General features: G+C 44.9%; 1 protein-coding gene across 1 annotated transcript in view; it reads right to left on the bottom strand.

Moving 5' to 3' along the window:
* Window positions 1–25558, bottom strand: part of LOC124040837 (potassium/sodium hyperpolarization-activated cyclic nucleotide-gated channel 2-like) — an 83863-nt gene that overhangs the window by 56944 nt on the left and 1361 nt on the right. The window contains exons 2-3 of the mRNA XM_046357937.1: window positions 15656–16079; window positions 671–832 (exon numbers count right to left, since the gene is read on the bottom strand). Coding sequence (XP_046213893.1) covers window positions 671–832; window positions 15656–16079 — 586 coding nt within the window. The remainder of the gene's footprint in view (window positions 1–670; window positions 833–15655; window positions 16080–25558) is intronic.

The raw sequence follows: 25558 nt of genomic DNA, 5'->3' as shown, positions 1-25558 counted from the left end.
TTGGTTCTACATGGAACCCAAAAGAGTTCTACTTGGAACCAAAAAGGGTTCTCCTATGGGGACAACCAAAGAACCCTTTTGGAACCCTTTTTTCTAAGAGTGTATAAACAGCGGGCTTTTATCTCTCAGAGAAGAGAGACAGGAACAAAGGAGCCAGCTGCCCGGACACATTCCCGTTTCACCCCTTTAATCTTTCCTGTCATCGCCCCACCCCGGTGAGAGAACGAGAGGGCTTTCCCTTGCTCGTCCTTGGATGGCTCTGCTGGCTGTGTCTGGCTCACTGGCTGACTGTTCTAACAGGAGACAGTTCAAACAACCATCAATCAATCCAACTCATTGGATTGATTTCTAGTTAAAACACATTGATGTGTTTTCCCAATAAGCCTTCATCAGGAAGCTTTCATCAAGAGCAATTAGATGAAGGTCTTTTGAGCAATCGATAAATCAACTAGAGTATCTGTATTAAAGCAAGCGTTGAGCCTATCTTATGAAATGCCTCTGTGGTTACTAAATACCACTGATATGTGTATTGTGTAAGTGTTGGAGACTATTCTTATTGTTTATGAACAAGAACGGATTCATGAATGGCTCATGACTGATGTTTCCTATTGCCTCTCTACTCACTGGTTTTACTTATGAATGTAAATGATGTTATGAATCAAACACATACCACCATCTTGTTGAGTGAGACCCAGCAGTCTGAGGGGAAGTCCTGCAGCATGGGAACCAGGAACTGTAGACAGCCATCCCAGTGACACAGCAGCAGCATCATACCAATCAGGTTGAAGATACGCATCACCGCACTGGCCAGGTCATAGGTCATATGGAAGATCTGAAACAGAGATAGAGAAACAGAGAATTAGTTCAAGCCGCAAGAAAGGACGAGTGTGTGTGTGTGTGTGTGTGTGTGTGTGTGTGTGTGTGTGTGTGTGTGTGTGTGTGTGTGTGTGTGTGTGTGTGTGTGTGTGTGTGTGTGTGTGTGTGTGTGTGTGTGTGTGTGTGTGTGTGTGTGTGTGTGTGTGTGTGTGTGTGTGTGTGTGTGTGTGTGTGTGTGTGTGTGTGTGTGTGTGTGTGTGTGTGTGTGAAAGAGAGAGAGTGAGAGAGAAAGAGATAAATAGACAGAGAGAAAGCTAGCGAGAGACATAATCACAGTCACGGAATTCTGTTTCATTTGAGATTTCATGTTTAAAACCTCCCTTTTTTTCAATTTTCACCTAAATTGACATACCCAAATCTAACTGCCTGTAGCTCAGGACCTGCATATTCTTGATACCATTTGAAAGGAAACACTTTGAACTTTGTGGAAATGTGAAATTAATGTAGGATAATATAACACATTAGATCTGGTAAAAGATAATACAAAATAAATTGCACCATCATCTTTGAAATGCAAGAGAAAGACAATAATGTATTATTCCAGCCCAAGCGCAATTTAGCCACTAGATGGCAGCAGTGTATGTGCAACTTTTTAGACTGGTCCAATGGAGCATTGCATTTCTGTTCAAAATGTTGTATCAAGATTTCCCATATGTGCCTAATTGGTTTAATAATAACTTTCAAGTTCACGACTGTGCACTCTCCTCAAACAATAGCATGGTATTCTTTCACTGTAATAGCTACTGTAACAGTGCAGTTAGATTAACAAGAATTTAAGCTTTCTGCCAATACCAGGTATGTCTATGTCTTGGGAAATTGTTGCACATTAGCTCAAATGTTCCACGTTTGGGACACTGATCTATAGAGATCCTTAAGAGTTTTAATGCAAAATTCTCTAGTGATCAAGATGACAAGTCCTAGAAGCAGGATTAAATGAGAAGACTCTAGTCAGCAGTACCATGTTGCCTGCTGTATCGTTGGACCATACCAAGCATGATTAATGAGAGAGGAAAGACAGCTCCCCATCAGACACAGCAGGAACAGAGCAGACATTTGTTACAGCCAGGTACAACACATCAATCAGAGATGTAACACACATGACAGGAGTCTCTCACTCACTACCACACTAACACATACCAGTACACAAGTCTGTAGGCACAGACAAACACACACACTCTCTCTCTCTATGTGATGGACAGGAAACCATCAGGATTCCTGATACGTCATCTCACTTATCAATCATCTTCAGACACAAGGTTGTCACTTTAGCCAGCCAATGATCATTATTGTCACTTAAGCCCTCCATCTATTAGTACTTTGGTGTGATGGCTGAAATCATTGGGTGACCAGCTAAAATCTGTCTATGCTTCTCTATGCCCAACTAGACTAAATTCACCAAAACATAGACATCTGTATTTCTGCACAAGAAACCAAACTGACCGCAAGGACAATCACCTTTCAATGACCCCTGATGAAGTATTAAGAAAATACAAGTTGGAAAACGAAATGCAGTTTAGTCAGAGTATGGAGCATTGCTAACTCACAGTCACTGACCGATGACTTTGTCCTCATACAGTATCTCTGCAAGGGCTGTGATTGAACATGAATCACCAGTTGATATTTCGAAATGCCACTTTAACCTTTCAGGCCTTGTGACAGTTGGTGTCTAATATGAGCTGGAAACTGACAAAATACTGCACTTCATCACATCTATTTATAAAGAGTCCAACTGCTGCTTAGAGGTCAACTCGTGATTAGTGACATGTTAACCGGCTGAGGAGGAGAGGGTCAGACGTAGATGTATTATTATTTTTGTTCCTAAAGGGGTACAAACACTTGTCACCAGGGTGGTACCCTGTTAGGTCATCCTTTGTACCTCTAGATATTGTAACGAGTGCGCTGAGTGTCGGGAAGAGTGTCTTAATAAATAAACGCAACATAATACAAAACAAGAAACACCAACAACGCACATGTAACGCCATTCCTCCGCTGAGGAGGAGGAGGAGAATCGAGAAGGATCAGAGGACCAATGCGCAGCGTGGTAAGTGTCCATTATGTTTAATACGAAAAAAAAAAAACAGAACACTAGAACAAAACAACGCGCATCAACGAAAACCGAAACAGTACAGTGTGGCGACAAACACTCACACGGAAACAAACACCCACCACTCAAAGGTTAAACCCATGCTACCTAAGTATGATTCTCACTCAGAGACAACCAACGACACCTGCCTCTGATTGAGAACCATACTAGGCCGAAACAGAAACCAAACATAGAAAAACAAACATAGACTGCCCACCCCAACTCACGCCCTGACCATACTAAATAAAGACAAAACAAAGGAAATAAAGGTCAGAACGTGACAGAACAGACATGAAACAGAAACAGAAACAATAACGTATGGGGAAGGAACCAAAGGGAGGGACATATATAGGTGTCATGAATTCGGCCGAAGTTGGTCCCTCTCCTTCGGGCGGCATTCGTTGGTCCACTTCACCGGCTTTCTAAACACCACTGATCTATGTTTCATTTTGGTTTTGTTTGGTCTTGATCACACCTGGTTTCCATTCCATTAATTATGTTCCTTATTTAACCCTCTGATTTCCCTCTCTGTTTTGTGCAAATGTTTGTTTGTCATTTGGGTTGTCGTTGTTCGTGCTTGTGGATTATTGTATTTGTTCCTTGTTGGAATCTTACTTATTTTGGAGTAAATTTTGGATGATTACTCAGAACTGTGTCCTGCGCCTGACTCTGCATTTTTTATTTTACCAACGTCCTCACAATAGGGACGGTAATCAGGGAAGTGATGGAGTCCAGGTGAGTCTGATGACGCGCAGGTACGTGTAATGATGGTGACAGGTGTGCGCCATAATGAGCAGCCCGGTGACCTAGAGGTCTGAAAGGGAGCACACGTGACAGATATACTGTAGGTACATAATTGTACCCCAGTTCATAACTCAGATAGTACCTTTCTTACATATAGTCCACAGGTACAAAGGTGTGCTTTTATAAAAGGTACATTTAGCCTTTATAAGGAACCACTACAATGACAAACCCATTTGTTACTTGTAAGTGGCTAAAATGTATCCCTACCATAGACCACTTAGACTGGTACAACACTCACGGGTGGCCAAAAATAACTATCTGAAAGCTACACCCCCACTACGCCATGCCTCCAATATAATTTCCCAGTGTGCCATGCCTTTTCAAGTGCATTGTAGTGTTACCCCCCCATGACTATACTTGTTAGTGACAGCGACACGGCTGTTGAATTCATTTTTTTCAATCCTGTGTCCTTCACCAAATTAGTTCCTAGGCAAATGTTATCATTAAAACTAAACTCTTTATAGGGCCTTATTTTGAGGCCTACTTTTACCATGATACATCAGTCCTGCAAGCAGGGTTGCAAAATTCCGGTATTTGTCCACATCACCAACAAACTAACATGGTCCAAGCACACCAAGATAGTCGTGAAGAGGGCACAACAAAACCTATTCCCCCTCAGGAGACTGAAAGATTTGGCATGGGTCCTCAGATCCCAGGTTCTACACCTGCACCATCGAGATCATCCTGGTTGCATCACTGCCCGGTATGGCAACTGCTCTGCCTCCGACTGCAAGGCACTATAGAGCATAGTGTGATTGGCCCAGTACATCACTGGGGCCAAGCTTTCTGCCATCCAGGAGCTATATACCAGGCGGTGTCAGAGGAAGGCCCAAAATTGTCAAAGACTCGAGCCACCCTTGTCATAGACTGTTCTCTCTGCTACCGCACGGAAAGAGGTACTAGAGCACCAAGTCTAGGTCCAAGAGGCTGCTAAACAGCTTCTACCCCCCAGCCTTAAGACTCCTGGACATCTAATCATATGGTTACCCAGACTATATGTGCATTGCCCCCCCCCCTCTTCTACACCGCTGCTACTTTCTGTTATCATCTATGCATAGTCACTTTAATAACTCTACCTACATGTACATATTACCTCAACTAACCCCACACATTAACTCTTTACTGGTACCCCCCCTATATATAGACTCAATATTGTTATTTTACTGCTGCTCTTTAATTACTTCTTACTTTTATTTGTTATTCTTATCCGTATTTTTTAACATCATTGTTGGTTAGGGGCTCATAAGTAAACATTTCACTGTAATGCTAATAAAAATGTGATTTGATTTGATTTCTAAATATACAGTACCAGAGCCATATTAACAGTATACAGAGTTCTGCTAACTCAGTTTAAGATATAGGATCCGAACGAGCAGCATGTTGGCACCCACAGGTTCCAAGACAATTACATTCTACAGAGAATGCAGATTAGAATGCTACTTTAATGGAACACTTGGTGCCAACATGTAGCTGATTGGCAAACTGTATGGCCCTGTTAGGTTCTAATTTTGAGTAAATAACTCACGAACACAAGAGAAGCTTAACCAACACAGCTGTAATTCATACAAAAAAAAATTCAAAAGGGCACTGGTATTTAATATTTTATCTTAAGCTGAGTTTCCTCCTCCACAACAGAACAGCCAATGCATCTCTGTTGCTAGACAGAACCTTAGTGATATCGGTTCTTCCTCACATCATCTAACCTGATCTCTACCCCAAAGTGATCACTCCTCCCCAACTCAAGGCTGTCATGGTTATTGATACCAGACCGTGTCTCTTCTCCTTCCAGAGGATACCTGATGGCTAACAATGACATATCCTGACACAATGTAACTTTCCCTCAGTGACATTGTTAGTTTCTAAGATTTCCACCCGTCTCTCCTCATCAAATGCCTGCCACATGTAATCGCTTCCCTGAACTCAACACATTCCAAGCTTAGTTGCACAGACTACATACCTTCCTCCTGTAACCCTTAACTTCTGGTGTAGACCCTCTCTACCTCAGCACTCCATCAGTGACATGAATAAGTATATTTTCATATTCCCAGAACCCAACAGCTCTAATCAGCACCATGGACAGCGTCAATGTTCTTCCTGACGGAAAACAGATAACCAAAGGGAAGCAGTAATATAAAACAATTTGAGGCGTATTCTCAGCGTTTCTGTGTGAAAATGTAATCACTAGAAGGACTCATTCCCTGAAGCACTCCAGTTTTCAAATAGAAATTTGCATCCTGTAGCTCTAACTTCCAAAAAGTTCTGGGACACTGTAAAGTCCATAGAGAACAAGAGCACCTCCTCCTAGCTGGCGAACACGGTCACCACCGATAAATCCATGATAATCAGAAATTTCAATAAGCATTTCTCTACGGCTGGCCATGCTTTCCTCCTGGCTACCCCAACCCCAGCCAACGGCTCCACATCCCTCGCAGCTACTTGCCCGAGCCTCCCCAGATTCTCCTTCACCCAAATCCAGATCGCAGATGTTCTGAAAGAGCTGCAAAACCTGGACCCGTACAAATCCCCTCCCGCTCCGTGGCTTGACGACTCAATGCGAGCTCACAGAACAGGGCTCCGGAAGGCCGAGCGGAAATGGAGGAAAACTCGCCTCCCTGCGGACCTGGCATCCTTTCACTCCCTCCTCTCTACATTTTCCTCCTCTGTCTCTGCTGCTAAAGCCACTTTCTACCACTCTAAATTCCAAGCATCTGCCTCTAACCCTAGGAAGCTCTTTGCCACATTCTCCTCCCTCCTGAATCCTCCTCCCCCTCCCCCCCCTCCTCCCTCTCTGCAGATGACTTCGTCAACCATTTTGAAAAGAAGATCGACGACATCCGATCCTCGTTTTTAAGTCAAACAACACTGCTGGTTCTGCTCACACTGCCCTACCCTGTGCTCTGACCTCTTTCTCCCCTCTCTCTCCAGATGAAATCTCGCGTCTTGTGACGGCCGGCCGCCCAACAACCTGCCCGCTCGACCCTATCCCCTCCTCTCTTCTCCAGACCATTTCCGGAGACCTTCTCCCTTACCTCACCTCGCTCATCAACTTATCCCTGACCGCTGGCTACGTCCCTTCCGTCTTCAAGAGAGCGAGAGTTGCACCCCTTCTGAAAAAACCTACACTCGATCCCTCCGATGTCAACAACTACAGACCAGTATCCCTTCTTTCTTTTCTCTCCAAAACTCTTGAACGTGCCGTCCTTGGTCAGCTCTCCCGCTATCTCTCTCAGAATGACCTTCTTGATCCAAATCAGTCAGGTTTCAAGACTAGTCATTCAACTGAGACTGCTCTTCTCTGTATCACGGAGGCGCTCCGCACCGCTAAAGCTAACTCTCTCTCCTCTGCTCTCATCCTTCTAGACCTATCGGCTGCCTTCGATACTGTGAACCATCAGATCCTCCTCTCCACCCTCTCCGAGTTGGGCATCTCCGGCGCGGCCCACGCTTGGATTGCGTCCTACCTGACAGGTCGCTCCTACCAGGTGGCGTGGCGAGAATCTGTCTCCTCACCACGCGCTCTCACCACTGGTGTCCCCCAGGGCTCTGTTCTAGGCCCTCTCCTATTCTCGCTATACACCAAGTCACTTGGCTCTGTCATAACCTCACATGGTCTCTCCTATCATTGCTATGCAGACGACACACAATTAATCTTCTCCTTTCCCCCTTCTGATGACCGGGTGGCAAATCGCATCTCTGCATGTCTGGCAGACATATCAGTGTGGATGACGGATCACCACCTCAAGCTGAACTTCGGCAAGACGGAGCTGCTCTTCCTCCCGGGGAAGGACTGCCCGTTCCATGATCTCGCCATCACGGTTGACAACTCCATTGTGTCCTCCTCCCAGAGCGCTAAGAACCTTGGCGTGATCCTGGACAACAAACTGTCGTTCTCAACTAACATCAAGGCGGTGGCCCGTTCCTGTAGGTTCATGCTCTACAACATCCGCAGAGTACGACCCTGCCTCACACAGGAAACGGCGCAGGTCCTAATCCAGGCACTTGTCATCTCCCGTCTGGATTACTGCAACTCGCTGTTGGCTGGGCTCCCTGCCTGTGCCATTAAACCCCTACAACTCATCCAGAACGCCGCAGCCCGTCTAGTGTTCAACCTTCCCAAGTTCTCTCACGTCACCCCGCTCCTCCGCTCTCTCCACTGGCTTCCAGTTGAAGCTCGCATCCGCTACAAGACCATGGTGCTTGCCTACGGAGCTGTGAGGGGAACGGCACCTCAGTACCTCCAGGCTCTGATCAGGCCCTACACCCAAATAAGGGCACTGCGTTCATCCACCTCTGGCCTGCTCGCCTCCCTACCACTGAGGAAGTACAGTTCCCGCTCAGCTCAGTCAAAACTGTTCGCTGCTCTGGCTCCCCAATGGTGGAACAAACTCCCTCACGACGCCAGGACAGCGGAGTCAATCACCACCTTCCGGAGACACCTGAAACCCCACCTCTTTAAGGAATACCTAGGATAGGATAAAGTAATCCTTCTCACCCCCCTCCCCCCTTAAAATATTTAGATGCACTATTGTAAAGTGGTTGTTCCACTGGATGTCATAAGGTGAATGCACCAATTTGTAAGTCGCTCTGGATAAGAGCGTCTGCTAAATGACTTAAATGTAAATGTAAATGTAAATGTAAAAATCAGCTGGGCTAGACAATCTGGACCCTCTCTTTCTAAAATGATCCGCCGCCATTGTTGCAACCCCTATTACCAGTCTGTTCAACCTCTCTTTCGTTTTGTCCGAGATCCCTAAAGATTGGAAAGCTGCCGCAGTCAAATTCAAAGGGGGAAAATCTGATCACTGAAAATTGGAAAATATATCAATGCGCCACTTGCATGTATTTTCTATGGGAAAGCAAATTACCTGGAGCCGAGATTGCAATTGCTACAGCTTCCACACGATGTCAACAGTCTTGTCATTTGCCTAGGCTTTGTTTCTTGGTCAAACGAAGAAGAGACAGCCCATTTCTTCAGGTCTCGGACCGGATATTTTGGTTGAGATTTACCCGGACATTATTTCCAGACGTACCCCTATAGAATATACATCGCCTCGTGATCAATTTGATCGCTTATTAACGTTTACTAATACCTAAAGTTGCATTACAAAAGTATTTCGAAGTGTTTTGTGAAAGTTTATCGTCAACTTTTTTAATTTAAAAAAAATGACGTTACGTTATAAGACGCTATTTTTTTCCGTTTATCACACAGTCTTCATAGATCGATATCTAGGCTATATATGGACCGCTTTAATCTAAAAAAAAGACCCAATAGTGATTATGGGACATCTAGGAGTGCCAACAAAGAAGTTGGTCAAAGGTAATGAATGTTTTATATTTTATTTGTGGGGTTTGTGTAGCACCGACTATGCTAATTATTTTTGTTTATGTCCCCTGCGGGTCTTTTGGGGTGTTACATGCTATCAGATAATAGCTTCTCATGCTTTCGCCGAAAAGCATTTTAAAAATCTGACTTGTTGCCTGGATTCACAACGAGTGTAGCTTTAATTCAATACCCTGCATGTGTATTTTAATGAACGTTTGAGTTTTAACTAGTACTATTAGCATTTAGCATAGCGCATTTGCATTTCCAGATGTCTAGATGGGACGCCTGCGTGTCAGGTAGGAGCAAGAGGTTAATAAACAGATTACTGACCATTTCGAATCCCATTGTACCTTCTCCACTGTGCAATCCTGTTTCCGAGCTGGTCACAGGTGCACCTCAGCCATGCTCAAGGTATTAAACGATATCATAACCGACATTGATAAAAGACAGTACTGTGCAGCCGTCTTCATTGACCTGACCAAGGCTTTCGACTCTGCAAATTCACCGTATTCTTATCAGCAGACTCAATAGCCTTGGTTTCTCAAATGACTGCCTCGCCTGGTTCACCAACTACTTCGCAGACAGAGTTCAGTGTGTAAAATCGGGGGGCCTATTGTCCGGACCTCTGGCCGTCTATGGGGGTACCGCAGGGTTCAATTCTCGGTCCGACTCTCTTATCTGTATATATCAATGATGTCGCTCTTGCTGTGGGTGATTCCCTGATCCACCTCTATGCAGACGACACCATTCTGTATACATTTGGCCCTTCTTTGGACACTGTGTTCACTAACCTCCAAACGAGCTTCAATGCCATACAACACTCTCCAACGCTAGCAAAACCAAATGTATGCTTTTCAACCGATCGCTGCCTGCACCCGCCCGCCCGACTAGCATCACTACTCTGGACGGTTCTGACCTAGAATATGTGGACAACTACAAATACCTAGGTGGCTGGCTAGACTGCAAACTCTCCTTCCAGACTCATATCAAACATCTCCAATCCAAAATCATATCTAGAATCGGCTTTCTATTTTGCAACAAAGCCTCCTTCACTCATACCGCCAAACTTACCCTAGTAAAACTATCCTATCTGACTATCCTACCAATCCTCGACTTCGGCGATATCATCTACAAAATAGCTTCCAATGCTCTACTCAGCAAATTGGATGCAGTCTATGACAGTGCCATCCGTTTTGTTACCAAAGCGCCTTATACCACCCACCACTGCGACCTGTATGCTCTAGTTGTCTGGCCCTCGCTACAAATTCATCACCAGACCCACTGGCTCCAGGTCATCTATAAGTCTATGCTAGGTAAAGCTCAGCCTTATCGCAGCTCACTGGTCACGATAACAACACCCACCCGTAGCACGCGCTCTAGCAGGTATATCTCCCTGGTCATCCCCAAAAACAACACCGTCCTTTGGCCGCCTTTCCTTCCAGTTCTGTGCTGCCAGTAACTGGAACGAATTGCAAAAATTGCTGAAGCTGGAGACTTGCATTTGCCTCACTAACTTTAAACATCAGCTATCTGAGCAGCTAACGGATCGCTGCAGCTGTACATAGTCCATCTGTAAATAGCCCACCCAATCTGCCTACCTCATCCCCATATTGTTTTTATTTACTTTGCTGCTCTTTGCACACCAGTATCACTACTTACACACCATCATCTGCTCATCATCATCGGCTCATCTATCACTCCAGTGTTAATCTGCTAAATTGTAATTACTTTGCTACTCTGGCCTATTTATTGCCATACCTCCTCATGCCATTTGCACACGCTGTATATAGACTTTCTTTTTTTTCTATTGTGCTATTGACTGTACGCTTGTTTATTCCATGTGTAACTCTGTGTTGTTGCTTCTGTCGACTGCTTTGCTTTAAATTGGCCAGGTCGCAGTTGTAAATGAGAACTTGTTCTCAACTAGCTTACCTGGTTAAATAAAGTTGAAATAAAAAATAAAAAGTCTTCCAAACAACGTTGTTGTTTTGGTGTGTAAAACAATACAAACTCACGTAATCAATTGGACGAGTGAATAACAACAACAAAAGCAAACCTCCTACTACCACAGCACAAAGAGTTATGTCACCATGGCAAATCCCATTAGTAGAGAATACAGCGTAAGTTAAGGGCACACCATTCAACACTAAACAGCGGAGAGGGACTTTCAACACTTCCTCTCCAAACTCCACTCTATGGCCTTGTTCAAACACTCAATGCAGGCATCCTTCTTTCATTCCATCATTCCTGTACAAACACTTAATACAAGCATTTTCCTTCATTCCATCTATGCCTCCTTGTTTGACATTATGAATAAGAGCGAAAATGTGGAGAGATCTTGAACTCAGTTATCCAACTACATGCAGATCAGTGATTATCAAAAGAAAGGATGCTTTTCGAAAGTATTCAAATATGGCATCTGAGGGATAGATCTGCCAGTCATTAAGGATCTGCCAACTGCTCCATCCGTTCATCTGACTGCTGTCTACTTGTCTGCCTGTCTGTGCCTATTTAACACCAACCCATCTCAGCACTCCTCTTCCATGCATGCCAAGTATCCTCCTCTAACCATCATGCATCGCTCTGTTTGTTTGTCGCATCATGTCTTCAGAAATCCAATTATCCAAAGGTAAGGGGCACACACAGGGCCCAGTGCATCCACCATCCACACCACTGTAAAATGCCAGCTTGTGCCCGATGCCTGGCCTACTTTCATAAGAGAAAAGTTAGAATGATCCCATTATCCCCATTAGACCTTTTGTGGCATCGGTGTGAGATGACGGATAGATAGACACCGCTGGTTCTGCTCACACTGCCCTACCCTGTGCTCTGACCTCTTTCTCCCCTCTATCTCCAGATGAAATCTCGCGTCTTGTGACGGCCGGCCGCCCAACAACCTGCCCGCTTGACCCTATCCCCTCCTCTCTTCTCCAGACCATTTCCGGAGACCTTCTCCCTTAGCTCACCTGGCTCATCAACTCATCCCTGCATCAACTCATCCCTGACCGCTGGCTACGTCCCTTCCGTCTTCAAGAGAGCGAGAGTTGCACCCCTTCTGAAAAAACCTACACTCGATCCCACCGATGTCAACAACTACAGACCAGTATCCCTTCTTTCTTTTCTCTCCAAAACTCTTGAACGTGCCGTCCTTGGCCAGCTCTCCCGCTATCTCTCTCTGAATGACCTTCTTGATCCAAATCAGTCAGGTTTCAAGACTAGTCATTCAACTGAGACTGCTCTTCTCTGTATCACGGAGGCGCTCCGCACCGCTAAAGCTAACTCTCTCTCCTCTGCTCTCATCCTTCTAGACCTATCGGCTGCCTTCGATACTGTGAACCATCAGATCCTCCTCTCCACCCTCTCCGAGTTGGGCATCTCTGGCGCGGCCCACGCTTGGATTGCGTCCTACCTGACAGGTCGCTCCTACCAGGTGGCGTGGCGAGAATCTGTCTCCCCACCACGCGCTCTCACCACTGGTGTCCCCCAGGGCTCTGTTCTAGGCCCTCTCCTATTCTCGCTATACACCAAGTCACTTGGCTCTGTTATGACCTCACATGGTCTCTCCTATCATTGCTATGCAGACGACACACAATTAATCTTCTCCTTTCCCCCTTCTGATGACCAGGTGGCGAATCACATCTCTGCATGTCTGGCAGACATATCAGTGTGGATGACGGATCACCACCTCAAGCTGAACCTCGGCAAGACTGAGCTGCTCTTCCTCCCGGGGAAGGACTGTCCGTTCCATGATCTCGCCATCACGGTTGACAACTCCATTGTGTCCTCCTCCCAGAGCGCTAAGAACCTTGGCGTGATCCTGGACAACACCCTGTCGTTCTCAACTAACATCAAGGCGGTGGCCCGTTCCTGTAGGTTCATGCTCTACAACATCTGCAGAGTACGACCCTGCCTTACACAGGAAGCGGCGCAGGTCCTAATCCAGGCACTTGTCATCTCCCGTCTGGATTACTGCAACTCGCTGTTGGCTGGGCTCCCTGCCTGTGCCATTAACCCCCTACAACTCATCCAGAACGCCGCAGCCCGTCTGGTGTTCAACCTTCCCAAGTTCTCTCACGTCACCCCGCTCCTCCGCTCTCTCCACTGGCTTCCAGTTGAAGCTCGCATCCGCTACAAGACCATGGTGCTTGCCTACGGAGCTGTGAGGGGAACGGCACCTCAGTACCTCCAGGCTCTGATCAGGCCCTACACCCAAACAAGGGCACTGCGTTCATCCACCTCTGGCCTGCTCGCCTCCCTACCACTGAGGAAGTACAGCTCCCGCTCAGCCCAGTCAAAACTGTTCGCTGCTCTGGCCCCCCAATGGTGGAACAAACTCCCTCACGACGCCAGGACAGCGGAGTCAATCACCACCTTCCGGAAACACCTGAAACCCCACCTCTTTAAGGAATACCTAGGATAGGATAAGTAATCCTTCTCACCCCCCCCCTTTAAGATTTAGATGCACTATTGTAAAGTGACTGTTCCACTGGATGTCATAAGGTGAATGCACCAATTTGTAAGTCGCTCTGGATAAGAGCGTCTGCTAAATGACTTAAATGTAAATGTAAATGTAGACGGACCAGACAGACCAAGGCCCCTCCAAGAGAACACAGAAGAGGGGGAAAATGAATAGAGCAGAGGTATATTAGGCTACCTAGCGGTTAACGCATTGGACTTCTAACTGAAAGGTTAAGAAGATCGAATCCCCGAGCTGACAAGGTACAAATCTGTTGTTCTGCCCCTGAACAAGGCAGTTAACCCACTGTTCCTAGGCCGTCATTGAAAATAAGAATTTGTTCTTAACTGACTTGCGTAGTTAAAGGTAAAATAAAAAATAAAGAAATATTGTAGATGAACGAATAACTAGTAATGGCCAAAGGACAAACCAACCAATCATGTACCATCCGAAGCTAACAAAGAGACAGAAAATTAATGGTGACACAATTAAAGGCTAACCTACGAGGAACGCTAGCCTAACTGAATTATAATAATAATAACAATTAGCCAGATATATAATCATAGTGAGCACCCCCTCCAGTGTGCCATATAACCACCCCACCTGCTCCTCCTCGGCTTCTTCATTTATTAACTGTGTTTGCCTCTTCTAAAATGTTGCTTATCAAAATGAGCAGATGCCTTCTGGGAGTCGCGGGTCAAACGGGGAGACAGCGACGGCACTGATGGTGATTAGGATGCAAAGTGTGTTTTAAAGTTTAAACCCTCCTGCCAACAACAACACACAGGTCAAGAACAGCAAAGTAAACCTCCTGGCCCTCGACAAACGACTGGGAACAAACACAGGCAGGGCTGGGTCCGGACTGTTTAACAGCTTATTGGTTGTCAGCCAACAACTAAAGTTCTTAGATGGAACTCAGGGACCTGACAGCACTTAGACAAATGTCTGCTTTGATATTAATCTATAAAGAAGTCCAAATGGATGTGGGACCAAGAGGTCCTGGGTACAGAACAGTGTGGTATACCTGTCAAATATTTAAAGCTTGGCAGAGCATTCTATGATTTTCCACCTAGACAACTTGTCTGGACAACCTGTCGCACAATTTTTTTTTAACCTTTATTTAACCAGGCAAGTCATTTAAGAACAAATTCTTATTTTCAATGACGGCCTAGGAACAGTGGGTTAACTGCCTGTACAGGGGCAGAACGACAGATTTGTACCTTGTCAGCTCGGAGGTTTGAACTTGCAACCTTCCAGTTACTAGTCCAACGCTCTAACCACTAGGCTACCCCTCACTACCCAATTCACTACCAAACTTACTACCCACAATTCACTAACCATCACTACCCAAAATCACTGCCTAAAATTCACTACCCACTTTCATTACAATCATCAGCAATAGCACGATCCTGGCTCTTAGCCTACTTCCTCTGTGACAATATCCACTTGTCCTCTTTAGCATGGCCATCTAGTGATTACCCTGAACCCATGGGTCATGAAGGGATGTTAGCCTACTTTCTCCCAAGGGTAACTACACATTAGTAGTGGATGAGGTGAGTTGACCACTGTACAATGTAAAAGCACTTTACATCTAAAGCACTTTAGACCTACAGTGGAAGTGTGGTAAAAAAAATAATAATAATCCAACCATTATCATTTTCATTATTGTCATGGGAAATTGCATGATGCTGCTGTGAGCCTATCTCATCTTGCTTCTATACAATGCTGCCCCACCTCCCTACTGTACCTTCTCTCTGACAATACGTGTACTTAGTATAGCCATGTAGCTTTCTAGCATAGTTATCTATGGTGACTATCCTAAACCATGTATTATGTAGCCACGATGCTGTGAGTGTGCACTACACATTAGTAGTGGATCAGATGAGTTTCCATCTTACAAAGCTCCAGGAGAATGGTGCTATGTGTATACTATAGTTATCATCCTTTCTCCTATCATCAGGACAATAAATAGTTGATGAGGCTAGTTTGAGTCCCCCCCCCCTTTCAAGATCTTTGAGAACTATTGTGAAAAGTGACGAATAGATGCAATCCATTATGATAATTATTATAGGCCATGAAGCATTTCGGGGGGCTGTGTGGAGTGTTGTCCTACCTCTTCCCACTGGTGGATGTAGCGGATGAGCCGGGACAACCTCAGGAGCCTCAGTAGGCTAAGGATCTTAGTGAATCGTACGATCCTCAGGGCCCTGGCCGTCTTATACATCTCAGAGTCAATCCCCTTCTCCACGATAAGGAAGATATAATCCACGGGGATTGAGGAGACAAAGTCCACGATGAACCAGGTCTTCAGGTACGTCGTCTTGATGGTTTTGGGGTCCAGGATGATGTCGGAGTTGTCCTCGATGATGATGCCTGTGCGAAAGTTGAGGACCAGGTCCATGAGGAAGAAGGTGTCTGAGATGACGTTAAAGATGATCCAAGGGGTGGTTGTCCCGTCGTTGAAGAAGGTGATGCCCACCGGGATGATGATCAGGTTACCCACCATGAAGAGAAGCATTGTGAAATCCCAGTAGAACCTGGAGAAAGAGAAAGGGAGAGAGAGAGAGAAGGGAGAGTTTGTGTGTGTGCGTGTGTGTGTGTGAGGGAGTGAGTGCATTTGTGTGTGGATGAGGGAAAGGTAAAAGCGAGAGGGAGAGGTGGAGGTGGAGGAAAATGATAGAATAGAGGACAAAAGCAGAGTGATAGAGGCAAGGGAGGGAAACGGACAGGCACTGGGGACTTTCTAACAAAAACTGGTGAGTGCGTAAGCAAACTACAAAGACCTACAATATGTTAGGCTGAAGGGTTATGTTAAGCTGATTAATATCGATTTGCATTTTGCATTTCAGTCATTTAGCAGACACTTTTATCCAAAGCGACTAACAGTTAGTGCATTCGTATTAAGATTAGACAACTACATATCACAGTCATAGTAAGTACATTCTTCCTAAATAGAGTAGTTACCAGCAAAGTCAGTGTCAGTAGGAAAAGACAAATGCAATTTTATTTTATTTATGTTTTTATAGGGTGGGGGTAAGACTGAGCTGTCTTATTTCAGATACTCTTTGAAGAGGTAGGGTTTCAGTTGTTTTTGGAAGATGAGCAGGGACTCTGCTGTCCTAGCTTCAGGGGGAAGCTCGTTCCACCACTGGGGTGTCAGGACAGAGAAGAGCTTTGACTGGGCTGAGCGGGAGCTGACCCTCAGTGGGGGTGAGACGGCCAAGAGACCAGAGGTGGCAGAATGGTGTGCTCAGGTTGGGGTATAAGATTTAAGCATAACCTGAAGGAATATGAAAATTAATGATTGATGAATGAGAATGAGCATTATTGTTGTAAATTATTGTTTTGGTACACCTCCAGTGTAGAAAATACATTATACAGTGGGGCAAAAAAAGTATTTAGTCAGCCACCAATTGTGCAAGTTCTCCTACTTAAAAAGATGAGAGAGGCCTGTAATTTTCATCATAGGTACACTTCAACTATGACAGACAAACTGAGAAAGAAAAATCCAGAAAATCACATTGTAGGATTTTTTATGAATTTATTTGCAAATTATGGTGGAAAATCAGTATTTGGTCACCTACAAACAAGCAAGATTTCTGGCTCTCACAGACCTGTAACTTCTTCTTTAAGAGGCTCCTCTGTACTCCACTCGTTACCTGTATTAATGGCACCTGTTTGAACTTGTTATCAGTATAAAATACTGTTATGCAGGTGAGTGAGGACCCAAAAGCGACTTAACAGAAACTGAGTTTATTCAAGTCCAAACAGAGAAAACATAATCCTCAATCCTTACAGGAAATGTCCAAACAGGGAAAACATAAATCCTCTTAGTTGTTGAGGAGAATTGCAGGATAAGCGGCAACAGACTGCAGGTCCCTTCGGGTAGGCGCGGGCCGTAGCGGACAGAGACACCTGCTCACACGCAGCATCTGATGAAAAGGCAAAACACGACAGGACGGAACAAGGACACAGCAAACAGCAAACAAGAATCCGACAAGGACAGAGGCAGAAACCGAGAGAGAAATAGAGACCTAATCAGAGGGCAAAATAGGGGACAGGTGTGAGAGAGTAAACGAGGTCGTTAGGAAAATGAGGAACAGCTGGGAGCAGGAACGGAACAATAGAGAGAGAGAGGGATAGAGAGAGAGAAAGAAACCTAATAAGACCAGCAGGGGGAAACAAAAAGAAGAGAAAGCACAGGGACAAGACATGACAATACATGACAATACATGACAAATACACCTGTCCACAACTTCAAACAGTCACACTCCAAACTCCACTATGGCCAAGATCAAAGAGCGCAAGATCTCACCCCGTGCGGTCAAAATGATCACAAGAACGGTGAGCAAAAATCCCAGAACCACACGGGGGGACCTAGTGAATGACCTGCAGAGAGCTGAGACCAAAGTAACAAAGCCTACCATCAATAACACACTACGCCGCCAGGGACTCGAATCCTGCAGTGCCAGACGTGTCCCCCTGCTTAAGCCAGTACATGTCCAGGCCCGTCTGAAGTTTGCTAGAGAGCATTTGGATGATCCAGAAGAAGATTGAGAGAAATAATCATGGCCTCTAAACCTTCAAGCTGCATAATGGACCCTATTCCAACTAAACTACTGAAAGAGCTGCTTCCTGTGCTTGGCCCTCCTATGTTGAACATAATAAACGGCTCTCTATCCACCGGATGTGTACCAAACTCACTAAAAGTGGCAGTAATAAAACCTCTCTTGAAAAAGCCAAACCTTGACCCAGAAAATATAAAAAACTATCGGCCTATATCGAATCTTCCATTCCTCTCAAAATTTTTTGAAAAGGCTGTTGCGCAACAACTTACTGCCTTCCTGAAGACAAACAATGTATACGAAATGCTTCAGTCTGGTTTTAGACCCCATCATAGCACTGAGACGGCACTTGTGAAGGTGGTAAATTACATTTTAATGGCATCGGATCAAGGCTCTGAATCTGTCCTCGTGCTCCTAGACCTTAGTGCTGCTTTTGATACCATCGATCACCACATTCTTTTGGAGAGATTGGAAACCCAAATTGGTCGACACAGACAAGTTCTGGCCTGGTTTAGATCTTATCTGTCTGAAAGATATCAGTTTGTCTCTGTGAATGGTTTGTCCTCTGATAAATCAACTGTAAATTTCGGTGTTCCTCAAGGTTCCATTTTAGGACCCCTATTGTTTTCACTATATATTTTACCTCTTGGGGATGTTATTCGAAAACATAATGTTAACTTTCACTGCTATGCGGATGACACACAGCTGTACATTTCAATGAAACATGGTGAAGCCCCAAAATTGCCCTTGCTAGAAGCATGTGTTTCAGACATAAGGAAGAGGATGGCTGCAAACGTTCTACTTTTAAACTCGGACAAAACAGAGATGCTTGTTCTAGGTCCCAAGAAACAAAGAGATCTTCTGTTGAATCTGACAATTAATCTTAATGGTTGTACAGTCGTCTCAAATAAAACTGTGAAGGACCTCGGTGTTACTCTGGACCCTGATCTCTCTTTTGAAGAACATATCAAGACCATTTCAAGGACAGCTTTTTTCCATCTACGTAACATTGCAAAAATCAGAAACTTTCTGTCCAAATAAGATGCAGAAAAATTAATCCATGCTTTTGTCACCCTATTACAGGGGCTGAGTCACTGGCTTACTGGGGCTCTCTCATACCGTCCCTGGAAGGGGTGCGTCACCTGAGTGGGTTGATTCACTGATGTGGTCATCCTGTCTGGGTTGGCGCCCCCCCTTGGGTTGTGCCATGGCGGAGATCTTTGTGGGCTATACTCAGCCTTGTCTCAGGATGGTAAGTTGGTGGTTGAAGATATCGCTCTAGTGGTGTGGGGGCTGTGCTTTGGCAAAGTGGGTGGGGTTATATCCTTCCTGTTTGGCCCTGTCCGGGGGTGTCCTCGGATGGGGCCACAGTGTCTCCTGACCCCTCCTGTCTCAGCCTCCAGTATTCCACTGTCACGAATGTGTTCTCTGCTCAGCTGACAAGATACAGGATCCATTCGGTTCCAAGTAGGTTACCTTGGCTCTCCTCTATGCACAGCACTCTAGGGACTACCTGCAGGCTAACCATGACATCCACCAATCACCCACATAACTTAATCATTAGTGGTACTGAGTTCCTCTAATTTGCTGTATGAAGGCATTGTGCATAGGACATTTGTCAGGTACAGTGTATGATGACCAGCTGCTTTCTATTGGTTAGAAATATTTTTCTACACTGAATGAATGTGACAGTCATTAACCTTGTTTCCATCCACAGTTTTTAGTGTTGAGTAAAGTCATAAAAAAAATTGATAATTTGTTTGTTCAACATGTTGGGATGTTTTTGTGTCTGTAAAATTAATTATGCGAGAAATGGCTGTGGAAACACCAGTATACGCAAATATTGATATAATAACCATCATATTGAAGTAAACTTGGAGTCATGCAATGACCTGGTGTGTGGTCCTCTCACTAGGACTTGGGAAACCATGCAGTCTGTAGCTCAGTTGGTAGAGCATGGCGCTTGTAACGCCAGGGTACTGGAGTACCTCTCCTGTCCTATTCGGTGTCCTGTGTGAATCTAAGTGTGCATTCTCTAATTCTCTCCTTCTCTCTTTCTTTCTCTCTCTCAGAGGACCTGAGCCCTAGGACCATGCCCCAGGACTACCTGACATGATGACTCCTTGCTGTCCCCAGTCCACCTGACTGTGCTGCTGCTCCAGTTTCAACTGTTCTGCCTTATTATTATCCGACCATGCTGGTCATTTATGAACATTTGAACAGCTTGGCCATGTTCTGTTATAATCTCCACCCGGCACAGCCAGAAGAGGACTGTCCACCCCACATAGCCTGGTTCCTCTCTAGGTTTCTTCCTAGGTTTTGGCCTTTCTAGGGAGTTTTTCCTAGCCACCGTGCTTCTACACCTGCATTGCTTGCTGTTTGGGGTTTAGGCTGGGTTTCTGTACAGCACTTTGAGATATCAGCTGATGTATGAAGGGCTATATTAATAAATTTGATTTGATTTGATTCAAATGGTCAGATGAAACCAAAATATAACTTTTTGGTAAAAACTCAACTCGTCGTGTTTGGAGGACAAAGAATGCTGAGTTGCATCCAAAGAACACCATACCTACTGTGAAGCATGGGGCTGTTCTTCTGCAAAGGGACCAGGACGACTGATCCGTGTAAAGGAAAGAATGAATGGGGCCATGTATGTATCGTGAGATTTTGAGTGAAAACCTCATTCCATCAGCAAGGGCATTGAAGATGAAATGTGGCTGGGTCATTCAGCATGACAATGATCCCAAACACACCGCACGGGCAACGAAGGAGTGGCTTCGTATGAAGCATTTCAAGGTCCTGGAGTGGCCTAGCCAGTCTCCAGATCTCAACCAAATAGAAAATCTTTGGAGGGAGTTGAAAGTCTGTGTTGCCCAGAAACAGCCCTAAAACATCACTGCTCTAGAGGAGATCTGCATGGAGGAATAGGCCAAAATACCAGCAACAGTGTGTAAAAACCTCGTGAAGACTTACAGAAAACGTTTGACCTCTGTCATTGCCAACAAAGGGTATATAACAAAGTATTGAGATAAACTTTTGTTATTGACCAAATACTTATTTTCCACCATAATTTGCAAATAAATTCATTAAAAATCCTACAATGTGATTTTCTGGATTTTTTTTCTCATTTTGTCTGTCATAGTTGAAGTGTACCTATGATGTACCTATGGTCCTTCTGTAGCTCAGTTGGTAGAGCATGGCGCTTGTAACGCCAGGGTAGTGGGTTCGATTCCCGGGACCACCCATACGTAGAATGTATGCACACATGACTGTAAGTCGCTTTGGATAAAAGCGTCTGCTAAATGGCATATATTATATTATAAAATTACAGGCCTCTCTCATCTTTTTAAGTGGGAGAACTTGCACAATTGGTGGCTGACTAAATACGTTTTTGCCCCACTGTATATACAGAAGTAAACTCAGAAAAAAAAGAAATGTCCCTTTTTCAGGACCCAGTCTTTCAAGGATAATTTGTAAAAATCCAAATAACTTCACAGATCTTCATTGTAAAGCGTTTAAAGACTGTTTCCCATGCTTGTTCAATGAACCATGAACTATTAATGAACATGCACCTGTGGAACAGTCATTAAGACACTAACAGCTTACTTAGGATACTTACTTACAGCTTAAAATTAGGACACCTAAGAGGCCTTTCTACTGACTCTGAAAAACACCAAAAGAAAGTTGCCCAGGGTCCCTGCTCATTTAATTGAACGTGCCTTAGGCATGCTGCAAGGAGGCATGAGGACTGCAGATGTGATCAAGGCAATAAATTGCAATGTCCGTACTGTGAGACGCCTAAGAGAGCGCTGTAGGGAGACAGGATGGACAGCTGATCGTCCTCGCAGAGGCAGACCACGTGTAACAACACCTGCACAGGATCAGTACATCCGAACATCACACATGCGCGACATGTACAGGATGGCAGCAACAACTGCCCGAGTTACACCAGGAATGCACAATCCCTCCATTAGTGCTCAGACTGTCCGCAATAGGCTGAGAAAGGCTGGACTGAGGGCTTGTAGGCCTGTTGTAAGGCAGGTCCTCACCAGACATCACTGGCAACAACGTCACCTATGGGCACAAACCCACCGTCGTTGGACCAGACAGGACTGGCAAAATGTGCTCTTCACTGACGAGTCGAGGTTTTGTCTCACCAGGGGTGATGGTCGGATTCGCGTTTATCATCAAAGGAATGAGCGTTACACAGAGGCCTGTACTCTGGAGCAAGATCGATTTGGAGGTGGAGGGTCTGGAGAGGTATATCACAGCATCATCGGACTGAGCTTGTTGTAAATTGCAGGAAATCTCAACGCTGTGCGTTACAGGGAAGACATCCTCCTTCCTCATGTGGTACCCTTCCTGCAGGCTCATCCTGACATGACCCTCCAGCATGACAATGCCACCAGCCATACTGCTCGTTCTGTGCGTGATTTCCTGCAAGACTGGACTGTCAGTGTTCTGCCATGGCCAGCGAAGAGCCCGGATCTCAATCCCATTGAGCACGTCTGGAACCTGTTGGATTGGAGGGTGAGGGTAGGGCCATTCCCGCCAGAAATGTCTGGGAACTTGCAGGTGCCTTGGTGGAAGAGTGCGTAACATCTCACAGCAAGAACTGGCAAATCTGGTGCAGTCCATGAGGAGGAGATGCACTGCAGTGCTTAATGCAGCTGGTGGCCACGCCAGATACTGACTGACCCCCCCATTTGTTTAGGGACACATTATTTCATTTCTGTTAGTCACATGTCTGTGGAACTTGTTCAGTTTATGTCTCAGTTGTTGAATCTTGTTATGTTCATACAAATATTTACACGTTTGCTGAAAATAAACGCAGTTGACAGTGAGAGGATGTTTCTTTTTTTCTGAGTTTATGTGGATACCACTTCAAATGAGTGTATTCGGCTATTTCGGCCACAGACAAACATTGGCAGTAGAATGGCCTTACTGAAGAGCTCAGTGACTTTGAACTTGGCACCGTCATAGGATGCCACCTTTCCAACAAGTCAGTTCGTCAAATTTCTGCTCTGCTAGAGCTGCTCAACTGTAAGTGCTGTTATTGTGACGTAGAAACGTCTAGGAGCAACAACGGCTCATCCACGAAGTGGTAGCCACACAAGTTTACAGAACAGGACCGCCAAGTGCTGAAGCGCATAAAAATTATCTGTCCTCAGTTGCAACACTCACTACTGAGTTCCATACTGCCTCTGGAAGCAACGTTAGCACAATAACTGTGTACCGGGAACTTCATGAAATTGTTTTACATGGCTGAGCAGCTGCACACAAGCCTAAGATCCCTATGTGCAATGCCAAGCATCGGCTGGAGTGGTGTAAAGCTCGCTGCCAATGGACTCTGGAGCAGTGGAAACACGTTCTCTGGAGTGATGAATCACACTTCATCATCTGGCAGTCCGACGGACGAATCTGGGTTTGGCGGATGCCAGGAGAACGCTACCTGCCCAAGTGCATAGTGCCAACTGTAAAGTTTGGTGGAGGAGGAATAATAGTCTGGGGCTGTTTTTCATGGTTCTGGATAAATCCCTGAGTTACAGTGAAGGGAAATATTAACACTAGCATACAATAACATTCTAGATGATTCTGTACTTCCAACTTTTTGGCAACAGTTTGGGGAAGGCCATTTCCTGTTTCAGCATGACAATGCCCTCGTGCACTAAGCAAGGTCCATACAGAAATTATTTGTCAAGATCAGTGTGGAAGAACATGACTGGCCTGCACAGAGACCTGACCTCAACCTCATCAAACACCTGTGGGATGAATTGGAATGCCGACTGTGAGCCAGGCCTAATCAGCCAACATCAATGCCCGACCTCCCTAATGCTCTTATGGCTAAATGGAAGTAAGTCCTCACAGAAATGTTCCAACATCTAGTGGAAAGCTTTCCTAGAAGAGTGGAGGCTGTTATAGCAGGAAAGAGGGTACCAACTCTATATTATTGCCCAAGACATTGCAATGAAATGTTCAATGAGCAGGTGTCCACATACTTTTGGTCATGTAGTGTATGTATTTGCGTTTTATTATTGTAGTAGACATAGGCCTATGTTGTTTTTCTTATCAACAACAACAGTAGCAGCATGTGCCTTAATTGCAGGTTTATGAATAGTTATATAAACTGCATGGGAAAAGAAAATAGCTTAAGTGAAATGGTACTAGTATTTTGGTCAAACTAATTCAGTAAAATCCAATGAGCGGGTTACACGGTTGGGTGCTGCTGATGATGACAGTCAGAAGTACAGGGCTAGTAGGCTTGTTTTCATTGATAAGAGTATTCATGGACGGGCAGTCATAGGGGGCTCGCTGCAGGTGCAACGCTGAGTCATTACACTGCGACTGACGGACTAGGTCTTAACCGTGTAACTAGAGATAGTGAACACAGCTCTGCAGTTTACACCACAATAATATCATATTTGATTAACCCTGTAGGTGACGCTATTTGTGAGAACTATGGGCATGCCTACTCCTATGAGAGACTTGTAATTCTGGTGTTGTAATTCTGGTCTCTCTTCGAAACTATACAGTCAAATTATACATATTGGATACGTATCAATAAAGTATTGTATTGAATCAACATTATTTGTTCAGATACGTAAACATGAGCTGAGCAGAAACAGCGCGATGTGTGAATCGAAAGTAGCTAAAAGTAGCTGCCAGCTCCACTCTTGGTTAAACGGGAGCTGTCCACTCGCGAGTGGTGCTGAAACGAAGGAAGGAAGCGCCCATGTGTCTATCACGAACTTCAGTGGCACAAAGATGCAATTCTATGACCCTGCATACAATGGGCCCGTTTCGCGAAAGTAAAGCATTTCATGATCAACATGACCCTCTCAAAGGCGAGAGGACCCACATATGTATGTCAAAAAGCGTGAGATGTCGATTCTTCTGATAAAACCGTGATAAAAGGGAATGTAAACCCGTCATTATTCAAATGCTTGATCTGGGGAGTCATAGAGGCGGATATGTCTCGAGTGAGCATGCTTGAGGTTTTAGCACACTTTGCTCAAGGTGACATTCCATTACTGAGTCCATCACACACCCCGGCAGTCCTGTCAGTCAAGGATCTAGAGCACAGCCGGCCACGACGCTAACATCGGCTCGAAACAAGCCATATTTTAATCTAGCCCCACGGTAAATAGCCTAGTAATTGGCGTGATTTAATAATGTTGGGTTAAGATTAGCATATTGTTCTGAATGAGATCGATGCGAGGATTGGTTGGTTATCCCAGACATTCAACAGAGGGCTGTTGTTTACAACCTTGAGAGGACACGATATCATCGCTATTCTTAAAGCCTATACCTTGCCAAAAAGCTTTGCGCTCAGGTTGTCTTTGAAATATACTAAAAAGCACGACTAAAAAACCTGTCTTTGTTAATGTCCTATTGTTTAATGAAAATCACTACATAGATGGGTTCCATTCAATAAAATGTAATCGAAATGT

The sequence above is a fragment of the Oncorhynchus gorbuscha genome, linkage group LG08, assembly GCF_021184085.1.
Source record: "Oncorhynchus gorbuscha isolate QuinsamMale2020 ecotype Even-year linkage group LG08, OgorEven_v1.0, whole genome shotgun sequence".
Lineage (NCBI taxonomy): Eukaryota > Metazoa > Chordata > Actinopteri > Salmoniformes > Salmonidae > Oncorhynchus > Oncorhynchus gorbuscha.
This window is presented reverse-complemented; position numbering and strand designations above follow the sequence as displayed.